Below are 16,206 nucleotides of genomic sequence, written 5' to 3' on the forward strand. Positions count from 1 at the left end.
ACACTCAATGATTCAAGAAAAGCTTCTTCTCTGCCATTAGATTTCTGAATGGACATTCAACCCCTCAACACTACCTCACTACTTTGTCTCTTTTTGCACTATTTAGTTAATTTAACTTTTTAAATATATATATTTATGTATTACAATATACTGCTGCCACATAGTAACAAATTTCATGACATATGCCTGTGATATTAAATTTGATTCTGATTCTGAACTCCCTTACAATGCCCCGTTCCGCATTTTAGAAGAGCACAAAAAGACTCTTCTTGTAGATAGGAAGAGTAAGCCTGAATCTACAGCATTTCTGTAGATCGTCCTGAACCAGCCTGCCAAGACCTAGGTGGTTCCACTACCATACTTCCTGCATCACGACATGTCAGCATACCCATAGATGAGCCAGAGGCACCTACTGTTACTCCAAACAAGTCACCCAGAACCTAAATTGTGGGGCTCATATGAGCTCCAGACAGACTCACAGTGCCAGTTTTGGTGAAATCTGGAGGGGTACTGTGTAGCGTAATGTAATGGGTGACATTTGCCACATTTTTCACAATAGAAACTGTTCTACATAATTCACAAACATTGCCATTGAGTTGGTGTGTTCATTTTAAAAAACTGAGTCTGACGTAATAATGTCAGTGGTCGTAATGTGAGATAAGAGTTGTAGCTTTTGTTAAGCACATTAAATGACTCTGGCATGTTATATTCACAAAATCTTACACCCTGCCCTCCCCACTCCTGAATGTTGTCTTGCCAGAAAGCTGAAGCTGGCCCTGCCTGTTGCTGCTTATCTCTGGGCAGCCAACCAGATGTGAAGCCCAGCCCTTATCAATGATGTGTGTTGTTGAGCCAGAAACCTGGATCTTGGAAAATCGGGCAAACTCAGCAATGAATTTACAGTTCGGTGTGGAAGGGCTGCCTGCGAGAGTTGGTGTGAGGCTGGCTGGAAGACCAAGTGGCTGCTCAGTGCTAAGATGTGGGGCTTTGGGGGTCCTGACCATGACTCTGAATGCAGGCCATTGCTGAAGACTGATAACATCTGTTCCATGTGGATTGAACTCCACCTGGATTAAACTCCATCTGCCACTTTACTGCCCATATTTGTAACTGATCTATAACCTACGATATTTTTTGATAGTCTTTTACACTGTCCACAACTCCAACATTTGCAAACTTGCCAATCCACCTGTCTAATTTTTCATTCCCCGTCACTGGCATATATCACAAACAAAGGTCTCAGTATGGATCACTGTGGGATACCACTGGTCACAGACCTCCATTCAGATTAACATCCTTCCACCCCTAACCTCTCTCTTCTATAGATGCTGTAATCTCTCCCATCACCTCCTTTAGAATGTGATGGGAATTCCTGTTTCTTCCTCTTTTAATTATACTGCACTGCTTTCCCCAGCCCAGAAACATTTTGATCATAATTTGCTTATCGCAATAGAGCTACCTCCAGGCTGGGGAGAGTTGCAATCAACGAATGGGGGAGACAACGGATTCCATCGCATTCATCAGGAGGCGGTGAGCAAGATTGTAGGGTCCAGGTGGTCTGTCCATGAGGACCCACACTCACTGCACTGGCCACGGTGCTGCCTGAGCCCTGAATTTCAGCGAGAGCACCGTCCACCCTGAACCACGCAATAACAGCCCTTCAGGCAGCCTCTCTGCATTGTGCTGTGGGACGACTCTTCACTTATCTGTGGGGGGCATAAGTGGTTACATTAGTCAGGTTTCTGACACAGTAGAGTGCAGCTGCCAGCAGAATGGGTGCTCACATACGGCTCCCAGTATAGCTGTGCACACCCACAGTGAATGGAACAAGGGCATTAGTTAGAATGGACAAGAATTCTGCAATAAATCAGTACTCTGGCCAACATAAAACTGTTAGCAACAAAATGAAATGCTTAGCTTATCTAGAATTTGTTTGCTGGGGTATTGGGGGATAGTCTTTCTTTAAAATACAGTATTTAAACAACTAGAGCTCATTTTTTTACTTGGAATAACCTTGCATGTAGTACTGCCATAACTTAGTTGGGCCTTCCTTGTAACTCTGAAAAAGTTAAGATGTCAGAACAGAAGTATGAGCAGCAGAAAATACTCCAGATGTTCTGAAGAAAATGCAGGTACATAACCAGAATTTTTCATGCATTTTGTTACAGATATGGGTAGATGCCAGAATCAGAGTCAGATTTATTGTCACTGACTTAAATTATGTGTAATTCATTACTTTGTGGTAGCAGTACAGTACAAAAATATAAAATTACTACAAATTGCAAACATTAATCATTCATTGTTCATATGTGCCAAGTCAGGTGACAGGCAATTGTGTTCTTTCTATGCACACACACATAAAATGCTAGAGGAACTCAGCAGGCCAGGCTGCATTTATGGAAAAGAGTACAATTGGTGTTTTGGGCCAAGACCCTTCGGCAGGACTGGAGAAAAAAGATGAGGAGTCTGAATAAGAAGTTGGAGGGAGGGGAAGGAGAAACACAAGGTGATGGTGAAACTGGTGGGAGGGAGGGGTGAAGTAAAGAGCTGGGAAGTTGATTGGTGGAAGAGATACAGGGCTGGAGAAGGGGCAGTCTGATAGGAGAGGACAGAATGCCATTGTAGAATGAAAAGGGGGGAAGAGCACCAGAGGGAGGTGATGGGAAGGCAAGGAGATAAGGCGAGAAAGGGAAAAGGGGCTGGGAATGATGAAGGAGGTGGGGAGGGCCCATTGCTGGATGTTCGAGAAATTGATGCTTCATGCTGTCAGGTTGGAGGCTACCCAGACAGAATACAAGGTGCTGTTCCTCCAACCTGAGTGTGGCCTCATCACGACAATAGAAGCCATGGATAGACATATCGGAATGGGAGTGGGAAGTGGAATTAAAATGGATGGCCACTGGGAGATCTCACATTTTTTGGCGGATGGAGCATAGGTGCTCAACGAGACGGATTCCCAATCTACAACGGATCTCACTGATATACAGGAGGTCACACCAGGAGCACTGCACACAGTATATGACCGCAACAGACTCACAGGTGAAGTGGTGCCTCACCTGGAAGGACTGTTTGGGGCCCTGAATGGTAGTGAGGGAGGATGTGTAGGGGCAGGTGTAGCACTTGTTCCTCTTGCAAGGTTAAGTGCCAGGAGGGAGATCAGTGGGGAGGGATGAATGGACAAGGGAGATATGCAGGGAACTATCCCTGTGGAAAGCAGAAAGTTGTGGGGGGGGAGGGTAATGGTGGGAGAGAGGAAAAGATGTGCTTGGTGGCGGGATCCTACTCCTCATCTTTTTTTTCTCCAGTCCTGCCGAAGGGTCTCGGCCTGAAACCTCGACTGTACTCTTTTCCATAGGTGCTGCCTGGCATGCTAAGTTCCTCCATAATTTTCTGTGTGTTACTTCGATTTCTGGCATCTGAAGATCTTCTCTTGTTTGTATTTGGAGTATTGTGAGCAGTTTTGGGCCCCTTATCTAAGAAAGGATGCGCTGACATTGGAGAAAGTTCAAAGGGGGTTCACAAAAATGATTCTAGGAATGAAAGGCCTATCATATGAGAAGTGTTTGATGGCCCTAGGCCTGTGATCGTTGGAAATTTAGAAGAATGGCGGGGGGATCCTCATCGAATGTTGAAAGGCTTAGATAAAGTTGATGTGGAGAGGATGTTTCATAGAATGGGGTGCCTAGGACCAGAGGACACAACCTCAGATTAGTGGGACTTACATTTAGAATAGAAATGAAGAGGAATTTCTTTAATAAGAGAGTGGTGAATCTGTGGAATTTTTTGCGACAGGTGGTTGTGGAAGCCAAGTCATGGAGTATATTTAAGGTGTAGGTTGATAGATTGTTGATAAATCATGGTGTGAAAGGTTACAGGGAGAAGACGGGAGAATGGGATTGAGAGTAAAAGGGATCAGTCATGATCAAATGGCGGAGCAGACTCAATGGGTCACATGGTTTAATTCTCCTCCTGTTTCTTATGGTCTTATGGTCCAAGCTGTTTCAGAATAATTACATCTTTGGTGGTGGGGAGGGCATGCCCATGATAGAATTGGGTGAGCCTACAACTGTTTGCAGCCTCTTGCAATGCTGTGCTTTGGAGTCTCAATACCAGCCTGTGAGGCACCCAGTCAGAAGACTGTCCAGAATTGAAAATACACGTGGACTAAGATGTTAACTGTCCTGTGCTATCACCAGTGGGATCATCAGTTGATCTGCCACCTGTCTTCAGGAGTTTCGGCCCACTCATGATCAAAACTCCCTCGAGGTGGTGGGCCGACAGTGTTAAAGCACCATCTCCCATTAGTGAGCTTAAAAACTTGGCATCTGTGTCTATCAGAGTTGTTGGTTACTTCCATCTAACAGATAGTCTACTTTTCAGGTGTCTATGCAACTATTGAAGGGTTTTCAAAAGATGAATACACTGTCCGATTATCTGCCCCTCTGGACATATTCCACACCCATGATGATCCTGTCTCTGCTGTCTCAGCTACAGCCCTGCTGGTTGACTTGATCTCTCTTCTACTGAAGCCAAGGTCACGCAGCCACTTCTGGAAAGTGAACGCAATAAACCCATGGCAGCCCCACATACATCTATACAAATACATAAGAGTTTTTGGAGACAAACTAGATCTCCTCAAACTCCGAATGCAATAGAGGTTTACCTGTGATTGAGTTATCGTGTGGAGTCCAAGATCGATCCTCTAAGAAGTTCTCGCTCTGGAACTTGAAGCAGCTCACTATTTCCACCGTTGACCCTTCAATGACGACTAGTGTATGCTCCCATGATTTCCCCATGACAATCAATTCCTTAGTCTTGCTGACGAGCTTGTTGTTGCGACATTCAAACTGCTAATCTATCCCACTCCTGTATGCCTCCTTGTTGCTATCTGAGATTTTATGAACAATAGTGATGACATTGGTGAATTTATCGCTAATGCTTTGAACTGTGCTTCGCCACACAGTCCTGAGTCTACGGAGAGTAGAGCAGTGGACGAAGCATGTGTCCTTGAGGTGTACTTGCATTGTTTGTCAGTAAGGAGGAGATGTGTTGCTGATAGCACTGTCTGTGGTCTCCCAATGAGGAAGGTGAGGATCCAGTTACAGAGGGAAGTAAAGAACCCCAGGCATTGAGTCTTGGTGATTTCTAATGAGGGAATGGTGATGTTGAATGCCAAAATTTAACTGATAAGTAGAGGTATGACGTATGTTCTGTAGTTGTCTGGGTTCTCCAAAGTAGAGTAGAGAGCCAGTGGGACTGTGTCTGCTGTGGAGCTGTTGAATTGCAACAGGTCCAGGCCCCTGCTCAGGCAAGAGTTAGTTCTAGCCATACCCAACCTCGCAAAGCTCTTCACTACAGGGAGACAGTGGCTAAGGCAGCTCACCCTGCTCTTCATTTCAGTCACCCAAATCAACGTTTCAGGAACAGCTTCTTCCCCTTCGCCATCGGATTTCTGAATGGACAATGAACCCATGAACATTACCTCAGTATTTTTTCCTCCCTTTTTGCACTACTTACTTAATTTTCTTTTTTTGAAAATATAATACTTGTTATTGCAATTTACAGTTTTTATATTATGTATTGCAATGTACTGCTAATGCAAAGCAACACATTTCATGATATATGCCAGTGATATTAAACTTGATTCTGATTCCGGTTTTTGGACACCAGTGTGTTAGTTGCCCTTTTGAAACAGGTGGAAATCTCAGATACATCGGGGAAAGGTTGAAGATCGATGAATTTGTCATTATCTTATTAACTTTTGTTTTTTTCTCTGTCTTAATAGCTTGCACAATGTCCTTGATTGCTGACATTGTTTTCCTAGTTGATGGATCCTGGAGTATAGGATCTCAAAACTTTGAAAAGTCCAAGATTTTCTCTCTACCTTGGTGAATGGATTTGATGTTGGAGAGGACAAAGTATGGATTGGCCTCATTCGGTTCAGTGGAAACCCTCGTACAGAGTTTTCCTGAATCCTTTTTATAATAAGAATGATATCCTACGGAAGATACAGCAACTGCAATTGAAGGGAGGCAGCTCAAGAACTGGGCTGGGCATGAGGTTCATGCTGAAAAAGCATTTTGTGGAGTCGGCAGGAAGTTGGGCTTCAATGGATGTGCCGCAGGTGGCTATCATTATCACTGATGGGAAGTCTGAAGATAGCATTAGTTTGCCTGCAAAGGCTCTGAAGGATCAGGGAATCATTGTGTATGCCATTGGTATTCAAGATGCCGATGAGAGGGAGCCAGCTGTAAACTATGTGTACAATGTAGTTGACTTTGATGCTCTGAGGGATATCTCACAGGCTATCATCTGGTTTTTGTGTATGAGGATGCAAGAGGCGTCTTGTGAAATATCCAACATCCCACTGGCATCCATAGGTATAGTATTTAGGAAGACATTAAGGTTGGGAATGGTAAGCTCTTTTTTTAGTTTGGTTTTTTTGGATTTTTTAAACAGATGCAATGTGCTTAACATAGCAATAGAGTCAAAGTGTCAGATCTTCCTCAGTTAAAGAGCAATTACAGATAGATAATAAATATCGGCGTGACTAGTAATTTCCATATTGTGAACAAAGAAGTAGTTTTACTTTTTCAGAGTTATTACTATTCAGGTAAATCTGTACAGAACTATGCAAGGCCGATAGCCCAAAGGTGAAGGCTAACCCCTGGAAAACTGAAGAAGTTCTGACTCTATGACTATTTCTTTAGTTGTCACATACCCCGTGACGGGCTAAAGAACCAGTAGAAATGGAAAACACTTTGGAGTCCGGTATTTGCTATTAATGAATGGTATTTATTAGTAACTACGCAATACAGTAATATAAATGCAGATATATCAGACAGGTTAGCAATGATTTTATATATATAAGTGTGGAAATATATGAAAACCAAGCTTCTTCATGTGTATGGGTAAATAGGTAGTCTTACGATGATGAGTAAAGTTCAGTTCAGTTCGTGGTATTGAGTTGAGTAGTGATGGAGAGAGAGAGAGAGAGATATGAGTCTTCAGGTGAGCTGATGCCGTCGATCTTCCCTTGTCCTCCAAAATCCTTTAGAAGTCACTGACTGTGACCACAACAAAGGGGACCGTTATTCTGTGGTGGAGTTATCAACCCAGGTGAGGGTTGGACACAAATAACTCCCCACTGGTCGCTCCCTTTTCCACATTGCGAGAGCCACTGATCGATCCACCTGATCAATCCTCCAAAACCCACCTTTTCTGTGGGCACAACAAAGCTCATTCAGTGTGCAAAACCATGTGTCTGTGTGTCTATCATCTGACCTATTTATCTCACCGTGCTGAATACCAGCTGTCCATCAAACAGCCCCTCCCTTCTCTCTCTGTATGAACTGGGAAACTGCTAGTGTCCTTGCAAAAGTGTAAACATGCTGCCGGAAAACCATAACACCATCTTAAAGCAGTCTTCACCCCTCTCTCTCTCTCTCCCTTTCTTTCTCTCTCTTTTTAACAAGGTGTCTGGTGTTGGTCACCTCTCTCTCTCTCTCTTTCCAAAAGCACAGTTCATAGGGGTAATTCAGGACCCTGTCACAAAGTGCATTCCATTGGTTCTGAGGTTACAAGAATTCCAACTCAGCATGTGGGCCCTTTCTGTTTAATGGCTAACAGAATTAAGGCAGAAACTGAAAATAAAGGATTTCTATTGTGCTATTCTCTAATAACTTACTCTGGCATCAGCCCTATAATAATGCCTCTTGGAAGGTGCAGATCATTTCTGAGTGTTAGCCATCCTGCTTGCAAAAACATTGGCAAACATGGTTCCTGTGGCGGTATTTAAAGAATTTGCTACAGGCCTGCACTCTACTCCAACAATCTCAGGAGTATTGTTCAGAATGATCATTCCAAAGCAGGTGGATGGAATAGGTGAGTATTGTTCAGCAACGATCAGTGACTTATTACCATCTTGGCAAATCCACTCTTATGGGGATGGAACTGAACTCTCTCACGGTGGTGTCTGAAAAGAGGATGCTGTCTAAGTTGCATGCCATCTTGGTCAATGTCTCCCATCCACTACATAATGTACTGGGTGGGCACAGGAGTACATTCAGCCAGAGACTCATTCCACCGAGATGCAGCACAGAGCGTCATAGGAAGTCATTCCTGCCTGTGGCCATCAAACTTTACAACTCCTCCCTTGGAGGGTCAGACACCCTGAGCCAATAGGCTGGTCCTGGACTTATTTCATAATTTACATATTACTATTTAACTATTTATGGTTCTATTACTATTTAGTACTTATGGAGCAACTGTAACGAAAACTAATTTCCCCCGGGGATTAATAAAGTATGACTATGACTATGACTATGACTATAAGCATAGTGCAAGGCTTGACATGAAGAGATCAGCGCGGTTATGAAAATTTTACCATCTGAGTAGGTAACTTGGATGGGAATCTTGGTTAGGCACATGGGACAACTCAGCTGGGAATCGTGATCAGCATGAACCAGTTTCCCATCTAAATGTCTGACCACTCTATGTTCAAGCATTCGCACTCCAACTTCAATAACAGGACATGAAACCACAACAAGGATTCAACACCGAACACAAAAATTGGCTCTTAGTATGAATGTTAATAAAAATGGCTGCCAACAGCTTTTTCCTAGATGGTCTAACCATTTGAAGAAATCTTGAGAATGAAGGTATGAGTAATTACCCTGTGTATGATGGAGCAGCCTGTTCCAAAATAATTACTTGCAGTTCTTGAGTCAGGCAGGATAAGATGTTTTAATTTTGAAACAAGAAGAACTAAAAATAGGTATTGTGCTGCTTACTTACAAAATACATTTGAGGCCTCAGTAATTTTTTATTCCAATGTTAGGTTTGATAATGTTTGATAATGTTAAGAGTATTTTAATTACAACGCTACAAGTCACAGATTTGGATCTCATGATACCAATTTTATGCCCTTTATGTGAGAGTAACTAAATCCTATTTCCACCATAACACAATTACATCAAACTAGAGAACAGTTATGTACTTATGCCTTTTGATTTTTAAGTGACTGAAAGAGAGAGGGGAGTATGGGGGGTGGAGAGAGAGGGGAGCAGAGAGGGGGAGGGGGAGAGAGGGGGAGGGGAGCGAAGGAGAGAGAGAGAAGGAGAGAGAAAGAGCGAGAAAGAGGTGGGGAGAGGGAGAGAGGGAGGGGGGAAAGGGAGAGAGAGAATCTTTGATGATCAAACAGGAAAAATGGCTGTCAGAAATTGCTGAATTTGGCATTGACACTCAAAAACTTTTAATAATAAATGTGTCACTATGTTTAAAATGCTGTAAGGGCCAGCTTAGAAACTGATTATAGGAAATGAAGGCTGATTAATATGTGAGATTGGGCATAGTAAAAATGGATCACTTATGTGTTTTTTTAAAATACAAAGACTATGTCTTTTAATAGCTTAAATATTAACCATACAACACCTTATGACTCTAAGGCATTTAGAGTCACATAGGGGAGTGTGAGGCATTAAGGGACATTGGTAGTTATGTTGTCTACTTTCATTCTGCAAAAGCTACTTTAACAAAGAATATTATTTTCATGTGCTCAGCTTGCAGGGATGCCACAGTTGCTGACATTGTCCTTGTGGCGGATGGTTCGACAAGCATAAGTGACCAGAACTTTCAGAAAATGAAGATATTTCTGCGTAAATTTGTTCATGGACTGGATATTGCAAGCAACAAAGTCAGGATTGGGTTGGCTCAGTACAGCACAGATCCAAAGACTGAGTTTCTTCTCAATACCTATTTGTCAAAAGTGGACGTATTGGACCATATACAAAATTTGCAACAAATGCGGGGTGGGACAAATATGACAAAAGTTCTGGAATTCCTGGACAGAGAACATTTCGTTATGTCAGCAGGGAGTAGACACGAAGAAGGTGTGAAACAAATTGCCATTCTGATCACCGATGGAGGATCTATTACCAAGGCAGCCAAGGCAGCTGAGCAGCTAAGAAGCAGAAATGTCACAATTTTTGTCATTGGAGTTAATGTCCAATCAGAAAACGGACTTAGACTTGTATCCAGTAGACCATTTAATAAATATGCCTACAACATTGCAAGTTTTGACAAATTGTCCGCGTCAGAATTTTCAAACAGATTTTTGGAGTCGGTGTGCAGGGTAGTTGTAAACTATATCCAAGGTTGGTTCAATTAAAATATTGTCATGAAGTTATACAAAACAAAAAAAGTCATTTCCCCTTTGTCTGAGCACATCTGGGCCGGCTATTAAGAAACTATCTATATGATCCCATTTCCCAGCACCGATCAGTTAGGCTTTCCTTTCCTCTTCTTATCTTCTTATTGTGATGTTTTCTAAACTGAGCACACTGAGTCCAGCTTCACCCACACTCATCAATGCCAGTGCATTTTATACTTTCATGTCTTTAGTTTTGATAGTTTGACCTATATCCTTTAGTACTTGTTTCCTTCTATATCCTCAAGGCTCATCTTCTTTATTAGACCAATCTATCCTACCCTTGGCTCCATCCCAATCTATTTTCTAGTGACGGAATTTTTTTTCGGTCGAGTGTTCACTGATGCTTTCCTCACAGTCCCATGGTCATCAAAGGTACTTTTTGTAATTGATGAGGCCCATCCTAAAGTCTTCAATTCTCTTTCATTCCAGCACCTTTTGCAATTCTTTTCTCTATCTCTAACATTGCTAAACATCTCAAAACACTGCTCATGTAATGCAACACTCCTCAAATGAACAGTTTCATGTTTATCCACATGGTTGAAATATTCAAATATATTCTTTGGGATTCTGGTATGCTGTCTTCCTTAGCTATTCACTTCTACCTTCCTATCATCTGCACAATTTTATTATCCAGTCTTCTTCAGCAGTCAATTACCCCCACTATTCAATTTATTCTCTTCTCCCTGCGTACCTTCACTTCCACTGGTTCAATCAGTTCCACTATTCTTCCGTTCGGTCACATCCACCATCCCTCCTTTCAATCTCATTCACCATCCCACCTTTCAATCTCATCCACCATCCCACTTTTCGATCATATCACTATCCCTCTATTCAATCACATTCACTTTCCCTCCATTCAATCATATCACTATCCCTCCATTTGATCACATCCACTTTCCCTCCTTTCAATCATATCACTATCCCTCCATTCAAACACATTCACTATCCCTCCATTCAAACATATCACTATCCCTCCTTTCAATCACATTCACTATCCCTCAATTGATCATGTCACTATCCCTCCATTCGATCTCATCCACTATCCCTCCATTCCAACGCATCTACATTCACTCCATTCAATCGCATCCGCTATCCTTCCTTTCAATCACATCCACTATCCCTCCATTTGATCACATTCTCTAACCCTCCATTTGATCACATCCACTATCCCTCCATTTAATCACGTGTATTATCCCAACAGTTTTTTTTCCACCTCTATTCTCCACTCTACTTTTTAAGGCCTTTCCTTACTCTGGTCCTTTCTACATACAGCAATGAAGTTCGCATTTTTACTATGACGTATTACCAGGGGAACTATTTTGAGGGTTGGGATTTCAGAGCTCTCTAGATTTGCTCTTTGAACTAATCTATCATTTTATTTCCTTTACAGCCTATGCTGTGGATTATGCTGATGTCGTTTTTCTAGTTGATAGTTCCCTGAAGATGGGGTCTGCAGCATTTCAGCGGATCCAAAAAGCCATTTTGAATGTTGTTTCTCAACTTGAGATCGGGGCAGACAAGTTCCAAGTTGGTCTTGCTCAGTACACTACTTCTTTCTATACAGAATTCTTACTGAATGCCTTCCAAACAAATGCTCAAGTGACACGTTACATAAAGAATCCCAGTAAGTTTGTATTTCAGGGAGTACGTGGGCCAGCAATGGGCAATGCCATTGATGTCCTGAACAAGGGTTTCTTCAGAGTGTCCGCTGGAAGTCGACGAGCTCACGGAGTTCCTCAGATTGCTGTAATATTTACTTCGGGACCTTCACTGGATGATGTCACCGCAGCAGCCCTGGAGATAAGAAAACAAGGGGTGAAGGCTATTGCCATTGGTGTGAAGGATGCTAACCAGACTGAGCTGGAGAAGATAGCCAATCCTGAATTTATTTTCCAGAGTGCTGATTTTGGAGTATTTGCTCAGTTACCAAGCAAAATATACAATGCAATCAAGCTGATAATACAACAGGAATATCTATACAAAATATATGAAAGAACAGCAGGTATAATTGGTTTCTTTCGGCATTTATCTAGGTCAAGTTCAAATTTAATTGTCATTCAACAAACATATGCATATACAGTGCCTATAAAAAGTATTCACTCCCTTTGAACGTTTTCATGTTCTGTTGTTTTACAACATTGAATCACAGTGGATTTAATTTGGCTTTTTTGACACTGATTAACAGAAAAAGATTATTTCATGTCAAAGTAAAAACAGATCTCTACAAGATTATCTAAATAAATTACAAATATAAAGCACAAAATAATTGATTGCATAAGCATTCACCCCACCCCTTTAATATGACGCGCCAAATCATCACTGGTACAACCAATTGGTTTTAGAAGTCACTTAATTAGTTAAATGGAAATCCATTTTTGGAGACCTGTGTGCATTCAAGATGTTTCAAATGACTGCAGTAAAAATACACCTGATCTGGAAGGCCCATCTGCTGGTGATTCAGTATCCTGGCAAAAACTACAGCATGAAGACAAAAGAACACTCCGAGCACCTCCACAAAAAGGATATTGGAAAGCACAAGTCAGGAGATGGATATAAGAACATTTCCAAGTCACTGAATATCCCTTGAAGTACAGTTTAAGTCAATCATCAAGAAATGGAAAGAATATGGCACAGCTGTAAATCTGCTCAGAGCAGGCCATCGTCAAAAACTGAGTGACTGTGTAAGAAGGGGACTTGTGAGAGAGGCCATCAAGAGACCTATGACAACTCTGGAGGAGGTACAAGCTTCACTAGCTGATGTTAGAGAGACTGAACGCACAACAACAGTTGCCCAGATACTTCACCAGTCGCAGCTTTATGGGACAGTGGCAAAGAGAAAGCCACTGTTGAAAAAAAAAATCTCATGAAATCTTGGCTAGAGTTTGCCAGATGACATGTGGGAGATTCTGATGTCAGCTGGGGAAGACTTTGTGGTATGATGAAACTAAAATTGAGCTTTCTAGCCACCAGACTAAACAATGTCTTTGGCGTAAGCCAAACACTACACTTCATCAAAAACACATCATCCCTACCATGAAGCATGGTGGTGGCTGCATCATGCTGTGGGGATGCTTCACTGCAGTAGACCCTGGAAGGCTTGCGAAGGTAGAGGGTAAAATGAATGCAGAAAAATACAGGGAAATCCTGGAGGAAAACCACTTGCAGTCTGCAAGAGAACTGTGACTTGGGAGAAGATTTGTTTTCCAGCAAGATAATAACCTCAGGCATAAAGCCAAAGCTACACAAGAATGGCTTAAAAAGAACAAAGTTAATATCCTAGATTGACCCATTTACAGTCCAGACCACAATCCAACTGAGAGTTTGTGGTTAGACTTGAAGGTCCAGTTTACCCACAATCCCCATGCAATCTGACAGAGCTTGAGCAGTTTCGTAAAGAAGAATGGGGAAAAGTTGCAGTGTCCAAATGTGCAAAGCTGATAGATACCTATCCACACAGACTCCAGTCTGTAATTGCTGGCCAAGATGCATCATTAAATACTGATATAAAGGGGATGAATACTTACAAAATCAATCATCTTGTGTTTTAAATTGGTAATTAATTCAGATCACTTTGTAGAGATCTGGTTTCACTTTGACTGGAAAGAGTCTTTTTTCTGTTGATCAGTGTCAAAAAAGCCAAATTAAATCCACTGTGAAACATAAAACATAGAAATGCTACAACACAATACAGGCCCTTTGGCCCTCAAAGCTGTGCTGAACATGTCCTTACTTTAGAAATTACTCAGAGTTACCCATAGCCCTCCATTTTTCTAACCTCCATGCACCGATGTGATTCAATGTTGTAAAACAACAAAACATGAAAACTTCCGGGGGGGGGGGGGGTTTGGTGAATACCTTTTATAGGTACAGTAGCTGAACCAAACAATGTTCCTCCGTGGTCAGATACAAAACAAAGTACATACAGTCACACACACATATAACGTATAAACTTACGATAACATAAACACATGCAGTCGCAAAATTTTATTTATTTATTGAGATGTGGAGTGGAACAGGCTCTTCTGGCCCTCTGAGTGATGTTGGCGAGCAACCTCCTGTTTAACCCTAGCCCCAACCTGTACATCTTTGCACTGTTGGAGTAAACCAGATCACCTGGAGGAAACCTACACTGCCACGGGGAGAACATAGAGACTCCTCGCTGTCAGTGGTGGGATTTCAGCCCGGGTACTGTAAAACATTGTGCTAACCACTACATTACTGAGCCCAAGTCCCTAAGTGTCATGGCTTGAAGACTGATGGTGCATGGGATATTGTGCTGGTGCCATGTTTCTGCAAGAACAATCATGTAGCAGCTTCTCATTTTACACTCTATATCCACCCTATATACTGGTTGAGTCTGTGGTAAAGATGGCAAATGTAATGTGGCATTTATTTCAAGGGGAGTAGAATATAAAAGCTAGGAGATAATGCTGAGCCTTTATAAGGCAATAGTCAGGCCGCACTTGGAGTATTGTCAACAATTTTGTGCCCCATATCTCAGAAAAGATGTGTTGTCATTGGAGAGAGTCCAGAGGAGGTGCATGAAGATGATTCTAGGAATGAAGGGGTTAGCACATGAGGAGCATTTGGCAGCTTTCTGCCTGTACTCATTAGGATTTAGAAGAATGCAGGGGGATCTCATTGAAGCTTACTGAATGTTGAAAGGACTAGATAAGGTGAATGCAGAGAGGATGTTTCCTATTGTGGGGGTATCCAGAACTAGAGGGCACAGCCTCAAAATTGAGAGTGACCGTTTAGAACAGAGGTAGGGAGGAATATTTTTGATCCAAAGATTAGTGAATCTGTGGAATGCTCTGCCACAGACTGCAGTGGAGGCCAAGTCTGTGTGTATACTTAAGACGGAAGTTGATCGTTTCCTGATCGGTCAGGGCATCAAGGGATATGGTGAGAAGGCAGGTGCATGGCATTGAGGGGGATCTGGGATCAGCCATGATAGAATAGCGCAGTAGACTCGATGGGCTGAATGGCCCAATTCTGCTCCTAATGGTCTTATAATCTTAAGGTCTCCCCAGGTGTGTTTATCCAGTCCTGGCACAAATATTCTTAAACATTAAAAGAGCTGATTATAAGGATGTCTTCACTCTAACAGCCTGGTATTAATGGGAAATGAAAATGGTGTTCTGTTGCTTCCCTTTCTTCTTGAAAGGATAATCAAATGGCTTCTGCTTATTCACCTTAAATTTACCTCAATATTTTGCCTCTTGTTGAACTGTATGTACTTCTTCCTGGGGCCTAAACCTTCTTGCCTTCTTCGTTTTCCTATAATTATATATTTAGGAAGTTAAAGGTTGCCATTTATGGATTGTTCTGAAAAAGTTTTGTAAAGGCCTTCTTTAAGATGTACAGGCTGAGCTCCTGATAGGTTGGCAAAGAGCACCTGTGCACATCTGTGAATTGCAGCAACCTTTGCCTCATTGGGAGGGTTCCACGATGCACGAGGAGAAGTCCAGGCTCCTTCGGGTAGCATGTTCAATATTAAACAGAGTCCATTACACCAGCTGAGCCTGGTCTTCCATTCAGTTATATCCTGAAATGCACCACATTAACCTTTATGCATTTGAACTCATTACTTAACATAAAGCTATCAGTCAATGTGCTCCCATTGTCAGTATCAACAGCTTTGAGCAGAAAATGCACTTTAGATGTCTATCACCCTTTTTAGGAAGAATGTTTCTTGCTATTTCATCATTGAACTCACATGCTGCTGGCTGCCTGTTCAGTGCCTCAAATAAAAAAAATAGCTCCACTTCGTCAATCCTTCTTGCATTATTCGACAATATCCAGCGTTTACTTGAAAAGAAGAATGATACAGTATATCAGCCATCCTTGTTTTAGTATTTTCTCCTTCCCTATCAAGTTATCCAGGTCAAGATAGTTAGTTCTTTGCGGATGTTTGTATAGGATAATTCATGATTGCCACAAACTGCTAGTCAGCCTGTCAGGATTGTAGCTTCTGCACTTTCTAACAGAGGTCA

General features: G+C 42.0%; 1 protein-coding gene across 1 annotated transcript in view; it reads left to right on the forward strand.

Annotated features, from left to right (window-relative positions):
• The window catches only part of LOC134358003 (collagen alpha-6(VI) chain-like), a 154,352-nt gene that overhangs the window by 24,902 nt on the left and 113,244 nt on the right, over nt 1-16,206 (forward strand). The window contains 5 exon segments of the mRNA XM_063069863.1: nt 5,786-5,860; nt 5,863-5,964; nt 5,967-6,380; nt 9,561-10,165; nt 11,549-12,212. Of these exon segments, the coding sequence (XP_062925933.1) occupies nt 5,786-5,860; nt 5,863-5,964; nt 5,967-6,380; nt 9,561-10,165; nt 11,549-12,212 (1,860 nt within the window).

This window comes from Mobula hypostoma, chromosome 17, assembly GCF_963921235.1.
Source record: "Mobula hypostoma chromosome 17, sMobHyp1.1, whole genome shotgun sequence".
NCBI classification, from domain to species: Eukaryota; Metazoa; Chordata; class Chondrichthyes; order Myliobatiformes; family Myliobatidae; genus Mobula; species Mobula hypostoma.